The sequence below is a fragment of the Arachis ipaensis genome, chromosome B7 (genome assembly GCF_059453495.1).
Source record: "Arachis ipaensis isolate K30076 ecotype BB chromosome B7, ASM5945349v1, whole genome shotgun sequence".
Classification (NCBI taxonomy): domain Eukaryota; kingdom Viridiplantae; phylum Streptophyta; class Magnoliopsida; order Fabales; family Fabaceae; genus Arachis; species Arachis ipaensis.
The window spans coordinates 2513850-2525588 of NC_142442.1; the positions used below are offsets into that span (position 1 = coordinate 2513850).

At 34.3% G+C, this 11739-nt stretch overlaps 1 protein-coding gene across 1 annotated transcript; it reads right to left on the minus strand.

The window, feature by feature from the left end:
* Positions 1-6278: 6278 nt before the first annotated feature.
* Positions 6279-9211, minus strand: LOC148550144 (putative plastidic glucose transporter 2). Its single transcript, XM_088493411.1, has 6 exons — positions 9144-9211; positions 7790-7969; positions 7165-7299; positions 6998-7065; positions 6755-6887; positions 6279-6526 (listed from the first exon to the last, which is right to left on the minus strand). Exons 1-6 carry the CDS (start codon positions 9209-9211, stop codon positions 6421-6423), a joined length of 690 nt encoding a protein of 229 aa, XP_088349537.1. The 3' UTR covers positions 6279-6420.
* Between the last annotated feature and the right edge of the window lie 2528 nt (positions 9212-11739).

An 11739-nucleotide genomic window follows, 5' to 3' on the forward strand; every position in this document is an offset into this window, starting at 1 on the left:
TTGGATTCGGCCATATTGACAATATCAATGGCCTTGCACTCTCTTTTTGGATTCTCTTCTGTATTGCTTGGGAGAGTACTAGGAGGAGTTTCAGTGATTTTCTTACTCAGCTGGCCCACTTGTGCCTCCAAATTTCTAATGGAGGACCTTGTTTCACTCATAAAACTTAAAGTGGCCTTAGACAGACCAGAGACTATATTTGCTAAGCTAGAGGGGCTCTACTCAGAATTCTCTGTCTGTTGCTGAGAAGATGATGGAAAAGGCTTGCTATTGCCGAACCTGTTTCTTCCATCATTATTAAAGCCTTGTTGAGGCTTTTGTTGATCCTTCCATGAGAAATTTGGATGGTTTCTCCATGATGAATTATAGGTGTTTCCATAAGGTTCACCCATGTAATTTACCTCTGCCATTGCAGGGTTCTCAGGATCATAGGCTTCTTCTTCAGAAGATGCCTCTTTAGTACTGTTGGATGCATTTTGCCATTCATTCAGACTTCGAGAAATCATGTTGACTTGCTGAGTCAACATTTTGTTCTAAGCCAATATGGCATTCAGAGCATCAATTTCAAGAACTCCCTTCCTCTGAGGCGTCCCATTATTCACGGAATTCCTCTCAGAAGTGTACATGAATTGATTATTTGCAACTATGTCAATAAGTTCTTGAGCTTCTGCAGGCGTTTTCTTCAGGTGAATGGATCCACCTGCAGAATGGTCCAGTGACATCTTGGAGAATTCAGATAGACCATAATAGAATATATCCAGAATGGTCCACTCTGAAAGCATGTCAGAAGGACACCTTTTGGTCATCTGTTTGTATCTTTCCCAAGCTTCATAGAGGGATTCACCTTCTTTTTGTTTGAAGGTCTGAACATCCACTCTAAGCTTGCTCAGCTTTTGAGGAGGAAAGAACTTATCCAAGAAGGCCGCGACCAGCTTATCCCATGAGTCTAGGCTATCTTTAGGTTGTGAGTCCAACCATGTTCTAGCTCTGTCTCTTACAGCAAAAGGAAAAAGCATGAGCCTGTAGACTTCAGGATCTACTCCATTAGTCTTAACAGTCTCACAGATCTGCAAGAACTCAGTTAAAAACTGATAGGGATCTTCTAATGGACGTCCATGAAACTTGCAGTTTTGTTGCATTAGAGCAACTAGTTGAGGCTTCAGCTCAAAATTGTTTGCTCCAATGGCAGGGATTGAGATGCTTCTTCCATCAAATTTGAAAGTAGGTGTAGTATAATCACCAAGCATCCTCCTTGCATTATTGTTGTTAGGTTCGGCTGCCATATCCTTTTCTTGTTCGAAAATTTCAGTAAGGTTGTCTCTGGATTGTTGTAATTTAGCTTCTCTTAGTTTCCTCTTCAGAGTCCTTTCAGGTTTAGGGTCAGCTTCAACAAAAATGTCTTTTTTCTTGTTCCTGCTCATATGAGAAAGAAGAGAACAGAAAAGGAAGAGAAATCCTCTATGTCACAGTATAGAGATTCCTTTATGTTAGTAGAAGAAGAAAGGAGTAGAAGCAGGAGAAGAGTTAAGAATCCAAATACAAGGGGGAGGATCGGTTCGAATTCTTGAGATGAGGAGAAGTGTTAGTAAATGAATAAATAAATAGAATAGGATGAGAGAAGGAGAAATTCTAAAATAAATTTTGAAAAAGAGTTAGTGATTTTCGAAAATTAGAAGAATAATTGAAATTAAAATTAAAAATTGAAGCAATTAGTTAATTAAAAAGAATTTTGAAAAAGAGGGAGATGATTTTCGAAAATTAGAGAGGGAAAAGTAGTTAGTTGGTTTTGAAAAAGATAAGAAACAAAAAGTCAATTAGTTAGTTGAAAAAGATTTAAAAATCAATTTTGAAAGATAAGAAGTTAGAAAAGATATTTTGAAATCAAATTTTTGAAAAAGATAAGATTTAAAAGATATAGTTGAAAAAGATATGATTGAAAAGATATTTTGAAAAAGATTTGATTTTTAAAATTAAAATTGATTACTTGACTAACAAGAAATTAAAAGATATGATTCTAGAATTTAAAGATTGAACCTTTCTTAACAAGAAAGTAACAAACTTCAAATTTTTGAATCAATCACATTAATTATTAGTAAAGTTTCAAAAATTTGAAATAAAATTAAGAAGAAAATTTTGAAAAATATTTTTACATTTTCGAAAAATAGAGAAAAAAATGAAAAAGAATTGAAGTTTTGAAAAAGATAAGATTTTAAAAATTGAAATTTTGACATGACTAACAAGAAATAACTAATTTTAAAATTTTTTTGACTAAGTCAACCCGAAATTTCGAAATTTATGGAAAAAAAAAGGAAAAGATTTTTTTTTTATTTTTGAATTTTTTTATGAAGAGAAAGAAAAACATGAAAATGACTCGCAACATGAAAATTATGAATCAAAATACATGATGCATGCAAGAACACTATGAATGTCAAGATGAACACCAAGAACACTTTGAAGTTCATGATGAACATCAAGAACATATTTTTGAAAAAAATTTTTGATGCAAAGAAAACATGCAAGACAACAAACTTAGAAATCTTTCATGTTTAGACACTATGAATGTAAAAATGCACATGAAAAACATCATACAATACAAAATAATAAAATATGAGGATCAAACAAGAAGACTTACCAAGAACAACTTGAAGATCATGAAGAACACATGCATGAATTTTCGAAAAATGCAAGAATAAAGAGAAACATGCAATTGACACCAAACTTATAAATTGACACAAGACTCAAACAAAAAACATAAAATATTTTTTATTTTTATGATTTTATTAAATTTTTTTTTCCGGTTTTTTTTTCGAAATTTTATAGGAAAAAGAAAATAAGAAATTCATAATTTTTAATAAGAATTCTAGGAATCTTTCAATGTTAGCCTAAAGCTCCAATTCAGGAGTTGGACATGGCTAATAGCCAGCCAGCTTTAGGATATAAATCAGGCATGCAACAGCTGATACTTCATCCAATTCAATATACATGCCTTTTATGTTGACAAGTTGAAGCCTCAATCCAAAGGAATTTGGATGTGGCTTTACAGCCAACCAAGCTACAACATGTTACCATGAAACTCTAGAATTCATTCTTAAAAATTTTGAATGATTTTCGAAAACAGAGGAAAAAAAAAATTTTTGAAAATTTTTTGAAAATAAAATAAAAAGAAAATTACCTAATCTGAGCAACAAGATGAACCGTTAGTTGTCCAAACTCGAACAATCCCCGGCAACGGCGCCAAAAACTTGGTGCACGAAATCGTGATCTCTAACAATGACATTCAACTTGGCATGCGCATCTACTAACTCAGCACTTTCTTCACAACTTCGCACAACTAACCAGCAAGTGCACTGGGTCGTCCAAGTAATAAACCTTACGTGAGTAAGGGTCGATCCCACGGAGATTGTTGGTATGAAGCAAGCTATGGTCATCTTGTAAATCTCAGTTAGGCGGATAATAAATGGTTATGATGGTTTTTGAAAATAATAATAAATAAACAGAAAATAAAGATAGAAATACTTATGTAGATCATTGGTGAGAATTTCAGATAAGTGTATGGAGATGCTCTGTCCCTGTTGAATCTCTGCTTTCCTACTGTCTTCCTTCAATCCTTCTTACTCCCTTCCATGGCAAGCTGTATGTAGGGCATCACCGTTGTCAATGGCTACATCCCATCCTCTCAGTGAAAAAAGTCCAAATGCTCTGTCACGGCACGGCTAATCATCTGTCGGTTCTCGATCATGTCGGAATAGAATCCATCGATTCTTTTACGTTTGTCATCACGCCCAACAATCGCGAGTTTGAAGCTCGTCACAGTCATTCAATCCCTGAATCCTACTCGGAATAACAGACAAGGTTTAGACTTTCCGAATTCTCATGAATGCCGCCATCAATTCTAGCTTATACCACGAAGATTCTGATTAAGGAATCCAAGAGATATGCGTCCGGCCTAAGGTAGAACGGAAGTGGTTGTCAATCACGCGTTCATAGGTGAGAATGATGATCAGTGTCACGGATCATCACATTCATCATGTTGAAGTGCAACGAATATCTTAGAACAAGAATAAACTGAATTGAATAGAAAGTAGTAGTAATTGCATTAAAACTCGATGTACATCAGAGCTCCACACCCTTAATCTATGGTGTGTAGAAACTCCACCGTTGAAAATATATAAGTGATGGTCCAGGCATGGCCGAATGGCCAGCCCCCATAATTAGCATAAGAATTCGAGAATAGGGAAAAAGGACCAATGGTCAAAAGACTAGACGCCTAGTACAATAGTTAAAAGTTCTATTTATACTAAACTAGCTTCTAGGATTTACAGAAATAAGTAATTAATGCAGAAATTCACTTCCGGGGCCCACTTAGTGTGTGCTTGGGCTGAGCTTGAGCTTTACACGTGCAGAAGCTTCTTTTGGAGTTGAACGCCAAGTTGTAACATGTTTTTGGCGTTCAACTCTAGTTCGTGACGTGTTTCTGGCGTTTGACTCCAGAATGCAGCATGGAACTAGCGTTGAGCGCCAGTTTGCGTCGTCTAATCTCGAATAAAGTATAAACTATTATATATTGCTGGAAAGCTCTAGATGTCTACTTTCCAACGCCATTGAGAGCGCAACATTTGGAGTTCTGTAGCTCCAGAAAATTCATTTCGAGTGCAGGGAGGTCAGAATCCAACAGCATCAGCAGTCCTTTGTCAGCCTTCTTATCAGAGTTTTGCTCAGGTCCCTCAATTTCAGCCAAAAATTACCTCAAATCACAGAAAACACACAAACTCATAGTAAAGTCCAGAAATGTGAATTTAACATAAAAACTAATGAAAACATCCCTAAAAGTAGTTAGATCCTACTAAAAACTACCTAAAAACAATTCCAAAAAGCGTATAAATTATCCGCTCATCAGCACCCCCACTTTAAAACCGTAACCATAACCTTATCTATGATCGCCCCACCTTAAAACCGTGACCATAGCCTTATCTATGGCTACGGCTTTCACCATGACCATAGCCTGTATAGTCACCCCACCTTAAAACCATGACCATAGCCACCATAGCTTATCTATAATCACCTTTTTGTAAAACCGTGACCATAGCCTATTTTATTTTATGAGATTTAATTTTTTTTTAAAAGTATAATCACATCCCAAAATGATAATCACAAAATAAATCTAAAAATGAGAAATTCAAGAAATCTAAATCATAAAAGTTACATTATAAGCTAGATATGTTTTTAGTCCAAACAACACAAATCAAAATAGAGTGTAATTTATCCATTACATGTAATACCAAATAAAGTCTCGTTTCAAAAAGTACAAAACACATCAAAATATATATTACATTTAGATAATCCTAAGAGCTTCACAGGATCAGTGTCATCTCCTCTATCTACTTAGATAATTCTGACATAGCAAATAGCAAATTTTGCTTCTGAAGCACCCATCAGAAGCCTCTCAAATGTGGCTTCTGCTTTAGCAATTCTTCCTTGCTACATAATCATAGAGAGAAACCACCAGGTGTTATGTGAAGTATGGAAACCAGAGAGATACAGGAATGAAAATGCAATGAAGAGAAGCAAAAAGGAACATTCAAAAGCTACAAACACTAGGTAATGAATGATCTTCTGTCTCACTGACCAGTGAAGATCAATACTATTTTATTTATACCTGACGTTGACGAGGCTAGAAGAGATGCGGTTATGGATAATGTTTTATTCACGCCCATAAAAGTCAGGTTTTAAATAGAACAATGAGAACAAGCAAATAAGTGAAGAGAAGCTTTGGAGAACTACAAACCCTAGGACATATATATTCTTCAACGTTTTTACCGACAAACTTAAACCAACACTACAATGAGAGAGTAAACAGATACAACAGCAGCATAACAAGGCATATTCAAGCTTTCACTTATTGATATCAAGCATACATTCAAAGGCAACATAAGAGGAACTCTTAAACAATTTGTATTATCAACATTACATATTTCATGGGATTCAGCAATAAGTTATAATAAAACGATGATAACAGAGAAAATTTCATCTAAATCTAATATTAGCTGCCAACCTTGTATAACCAATGTGGACTCTCTGCACAGAAGACCATTCCCAGAACAAGTATGCCAGCAGGAATAGTAGATGCCCCGAAACACACCCGCCACCTGAGGCCCAAAAAAGGGTCTATTTAACATCGCATATGACTAGTAATAAGTATATAACATGATTTCAAATTTAAATCATACCATCCAGAGATTTCTTTGACAGGGATTCCGATCAATAAAGGTCCCAATATATCAAGGCAAGTTGCAATCTGGATTAAGGCTCCATAGGTACCCCGTACAAAAGCAGGAGAAACCTACCATCCACCAAATATTGTGATCTCACGAATAATCAAGTAAATTTTCAGCCTACTCAATTAGGCAGATGCAACCATATTCATGCCTCCGTCACATACAGAGCAACAGCAGGAGGGCCCAGACCCAGGCCAGTCCCAACAAATAACCATCCTACAAGCATACCAAACAAGTTGTTTATTGCTGCACTGAAAAATTAAAAACACAGAAATTTTCACTGAGAACTAGCCATAAGGATTCACATTTGAGAACAAGGGAATCTGCTACTTGACTAAATTTAAATCAGAGTGGGGTCAGATGTTTCAGAAAAAGCAACTCTGGAAAACAGAAAAGAGAAAATAAAAATAGCCTAAAAAGATGCATTGAAACCTAGGATATTAAAGATGAAGAGAATATACTGGCTTTAGAAATATAACCTCATCGAAGCGCCAATTATCATTGGCAAAGCACACAACCGGAAAGCCCTACGACACCCAACTGCATCAGCAATCCAGCCACTGAATAGACTTCCAATTAACGCACCACCAAGACACATGCTCACCACCAGACCTTCATTCAAAACCACACAACAATAAATAAACAAATCAAACCAGATCAAATTATTTGAAACTTTTAAGAATGCATCAAATTAAGCATGGTATTGGAATTTTTAGTTTCACCTTCTGCCAAGATATTTCCCCGGAAGCCAAGATCCCTAGATATGCTTTCAAGTGGTTCATTAACTACTCTGGATAAAACAAAAAACAGAGGATCAATATTGAAAAGTTAACTGGACTACCAATCAAAGTCAAGGAAGAATGCAAAGGAGAAACTATAAAGCACAAACCCAAGATGGTATCCAAATAGAAATGATGAAAGGGTCCCCACAAGTACATGCGGTAAGGAGAGCTTCCAAGAAGGATTCGATGTTTCTTTCTCCAAGAAGGATTCAATGCATCCATATCTTTTGAACCTTATTTTGCTGGAAATTAATTAATTAGATTAGGCTTATGCTTAACATATAGATAGTTGGATATTTATCACTAAACATGCTAAGCAATATTATATATTTTGCTGTAAATGTTAATGTAAACAATCAAATCATGCCAGTTAAGGTCCTATCCACCGAAAGAACAATCATCCAAGATAGAAACAATAAACAAAGGCATCTTACTGCTTAGTCCATTGCAGCTGAAACATAGAAAACTATAATGATTGAGTAATTAGCAACTAGAAACAACTAAATTCAACTAGAAACAACTAACACAGCAACAATTAGCAACTTAACCATTTAACAAACTAGCAACATAGCAGCAAGATTTGAAATACACAGCAACCAGCAGCAAAGCAAAAAGTTAAATAAATCCAGCAAGAAACATCTAACACAGCAAGCAAAAAGTGAAGGGGTTTTTAGCTTAGGAATTTGGTACATTGTTGGGTGAAGGGGTCAGAGGAAGAGGGAACAAACATACCCGAGCACGCAGACAGCGACGGAATGGAGCAGCAGCTCCGACGGCGGCGCGGACAGCCACGGCTCCCTCCGGTGACTACCCAAACAGCGGCGACGGCGAGACCGCAACGGCGACGGGAGGCACGAACGGCGGCAACTCCTCCCCCTGGGCCACTGGCCTGCGTTCTCTTCTCCCTCTCTTCTTCAATGGCGACGCGACAGCGACAATGGACGGCGACGACCGCGATCTTGACGGCAGCAGCGACGTGCTACGATCCCTCCAGCGGCGGCGTGGATTGCGGTGGCCCCCTCTCTCTCTCGCGTTTGGCTCGACGACGTTCCTCTCTCTCAACGTTTCCTCCCTCTCCTTCTCGGTTCTGTAACGACGACGGCGACACCCATCCCCGCCGGCGCCGGCGTCTCTTTTCTTTCTTCCTTCCTTTCTTTCTTTCTTTCTTTCTAACCGTGGGGAAGGGGCTGAGGGGGTAAGGGTAGGTGAGGGATAGGGTAGGTTAGGATTTAATAATTTTAATCAAGTAGGATATAGAGTAATTTAAAATTTAATTTAATTTTTTTAAAATCATTTTAAAAATATTATTCAATTATTAATTTGTTTTTTAATTTTTAATTATTAAGTTATTAATTAATTTTAAATTTTAAATAATTTTTTAAGTTAAAGTTAAAAATATTATATTTAATTTTTTATTTATAAAATTAAATAAAAAATTTTAATATTTAAAATAAATTATATAAAATTATCATTAGTTTTTAATTATTAAAATTTTAAAATTTTAAATATATGAAATACCCAAAATTATAAAAAAATTATTTAAGAATCTTAATTAATTTATATTCAAATGATCAAAATCTGATTTAGTTACAAAAATATTCTTGAATAGTAATTAGAGTTAGGATTAGGGTTAGGATTAGAATAGTGGAGAAATTTTAATAAAATTAGAAGGTAGAATAATAATTAAAAATCAATCATAATTTACTTAAATTATATTAAAAATATAATATTTAGTTGTCAACTTACTAATTAGTTTTAAGTTTTAAATAATTTTTTAATTTAAAATTAATAGTATTCAACTTAATCATTTTAGATCGCTTTTTTTTTAAATCGTGACCATAGACCATTTTAGGTCACCTTTTAGAACCGTGATCGCAGATACCTTTAGGTCACTTTCAAAATTGTGACCATAGACCTTTTTAGGTCACCCCCAAAACTGTGATTATAGCAATTTTAGATCACCCCCCCCAAAACCGTGTTCATAGACCCTTTTAGATCATCCCCAAAACCGTGACTATAGACCCTTTTAGGTTATCTTTTTGAAAAACAGTGACCGTAGACCCTTTTCAAAACCGTGACCACAGACCTCTTTAGGTCACCCCCTAAAACAGTGACTATAGACTCCTGTAGGTCACCTCCCAAAACCGTGACCATAGACCCTTAGGTCACTCTCCAATACCGTGACCATAGACCCATTTTAGGTCACCCTTTCGAAAAATCGTGACCATAGACTCCTTTAGCTCACTCCCAAAACCGTGACCATAGACCCCTTTAGGTTATCCCCCAAAATCGTAACCATAGACTCTTTTAAGTCACTCTTTTTGAAAAACCGTGACCATAGATTCTTTTTTGTCATTGTAAAAAACTATGACCATAGATCCCTTTAGGTCACCCCAAAACCGTGACCGTAGACCCTTTTAGATCACCCTTCAAAACCATGACCATAGACCCCTTTTGATCACTCCCAAAACCGTGACCAAAGACCCTTTTAAGTCACCTTTTTTAAAAAACCGTGACCATAAATCCTTTTTGGTCACTGTAAAAAATCGTGACCATAGGTACTCTATGGTCACCATTTTTTCAAAAAATTGTGACTATAGATTTTTTTATTTGTAAAAAAAATGTGACAAAAAAACCATAGTCATAGACCCAAAATGTTGTAGCGAGTGTTAATTGACTATTAACATGATTAGTTTATGACATTAGATTAAATCAATCCCAACTTAAAAAATTTCAATGTTTCAAGTTCTCCCCTCAATTAGGTTTTGATTAATCTAATTTCATAAACTAATCATGTTGATAGTCAATTAAGGCTCCTAGGTGTGTGTTGGGATATCACTTAACGTGTCACATTAGCAAATTTTGACACCATCAATAAACAAAATGATGGAAGGACTAATATGACTAATTTAAATTTTTTAAATGACGAATTTGATTTAAAAAATCTTTTGAGGACCAATTTGTAAAACAAGTGATCTTTTAGGGACTAATTTGATCATTTATTCTATAAATATAATTGCTTCTTATTCCTATCTCGACCCGCAACTAAAATTGTCTAATGTGAAAATAATAACATAACTTAAAACCTTTTATGTACCAGTTTTATCTCAACCAGAATAATTTTTATAGATATTTAAAATTATTAAAGAAACAATATTATTGTTTATTTTCTGTTTCTATTATTTTGTTGAAAATATAAATAAAACAACCAACAAATTAAATATTATGGAATTATTATTTTCTTACAAAAACTAATAATATATATGTAATTTTTTGAGCCAACGAATTATATATAGGTTAAATGACATAGTTTTTTCTCCTTACATAGAGGTCTTAGATTTATGTCTCACTCTTAATTTAAAATATATATATATATATATATATATATATATATATATATATATATATATATGTAATCTTTTGAATAGTATGTATTTTAATAATATTTATATAATTTTATATTATGTAGTAATATTTTAAAAAATAAATATATAAGATATTTTTTTATCTTAAACTAAAATAATTTATCATATGCCAAGTAATATAAATAAAATTTAATTATTTTATATTTTACATATTGAAATAAAAAATCTTAATGTGAATTTATTTTTAACATAATAAAAAATGTTACTCCATACTTATTAAATTTAATAATAAAAAAGATTTATATTTTTTTTATATGTTGATATGTTCTGTATTGTTTATTTAAATTTACTCTAAAAATAAAAATGTTATTATTTCTGCAGTAATATGCTCTATATTAATTAAAGTCTTTCAATATTTTTTATAACATTATTTAATTTTTATTTTATAAAATCTAATAGTTTATAAAAGTGACATATTTAATGCACATAAAATTGTTGGTTTCATATTCTCATTTTAGACACCCCCATCTAGAAAAAAGCTCCATAAATATAAAGAAGGAAAAATTAGATATCTGTTTCGAAAGTTATCTGAAACAGTGACTTGGGTCTAAACGTGAGGTCCAGACTTCGTGTGAGGCAGGCAGGCAGCGCCCGATTTGTCTTTGCGCCGAGGTGCCGCTATCCGAGTTCGTCATCAGGAGGTGGGAGGTGGTACCTGCAAAAGATTCAAATGCTTAAGTTAGCAAAGATTTTACGCGTGTTTTTTAGTAGATTATAACATAAATATACATAAGGGGTATCAGTGTATTTATTAACTTGAGAGTTTGTTATAATGTATCTTTTAGAGAAAATAGAGATAGTAGGAAAAATTCAAAAAAGTAGTTGCTTATTCAGATAAGTAAAGCTGAACCTTTTTGTTGAGGTCGGATAAGTGGAAACTCTTGGTGAACCTTTATACTTAATGGGCCTGACTTTATCTTTTTGAACCAGATATGAACAATATCTTTTTTTTCTATACAAAGGGGCCAAAAGCCTAAGATTTCCTATTTTAATATACTATTCCCTTCAAAATATTAACACTCCTAATATCTCACCCTCATACAAATACACCTCTATGTAGCCAACGAACTCGTGCCGCTAAAATCCAACAAGAGGCCACGCATTAGCCATAGCATGAGGAGTCTACTCATCAGCCTATTCGCTATGTCCGTCAGCCCAGGCAATTCTGTTGCCCTTTGCCATCACGTTACGGAGAGAACTCTTAACCCAGCAAACAAAGCCGCTACTCCAACATACAAGCCATCTATGAATGTCCAG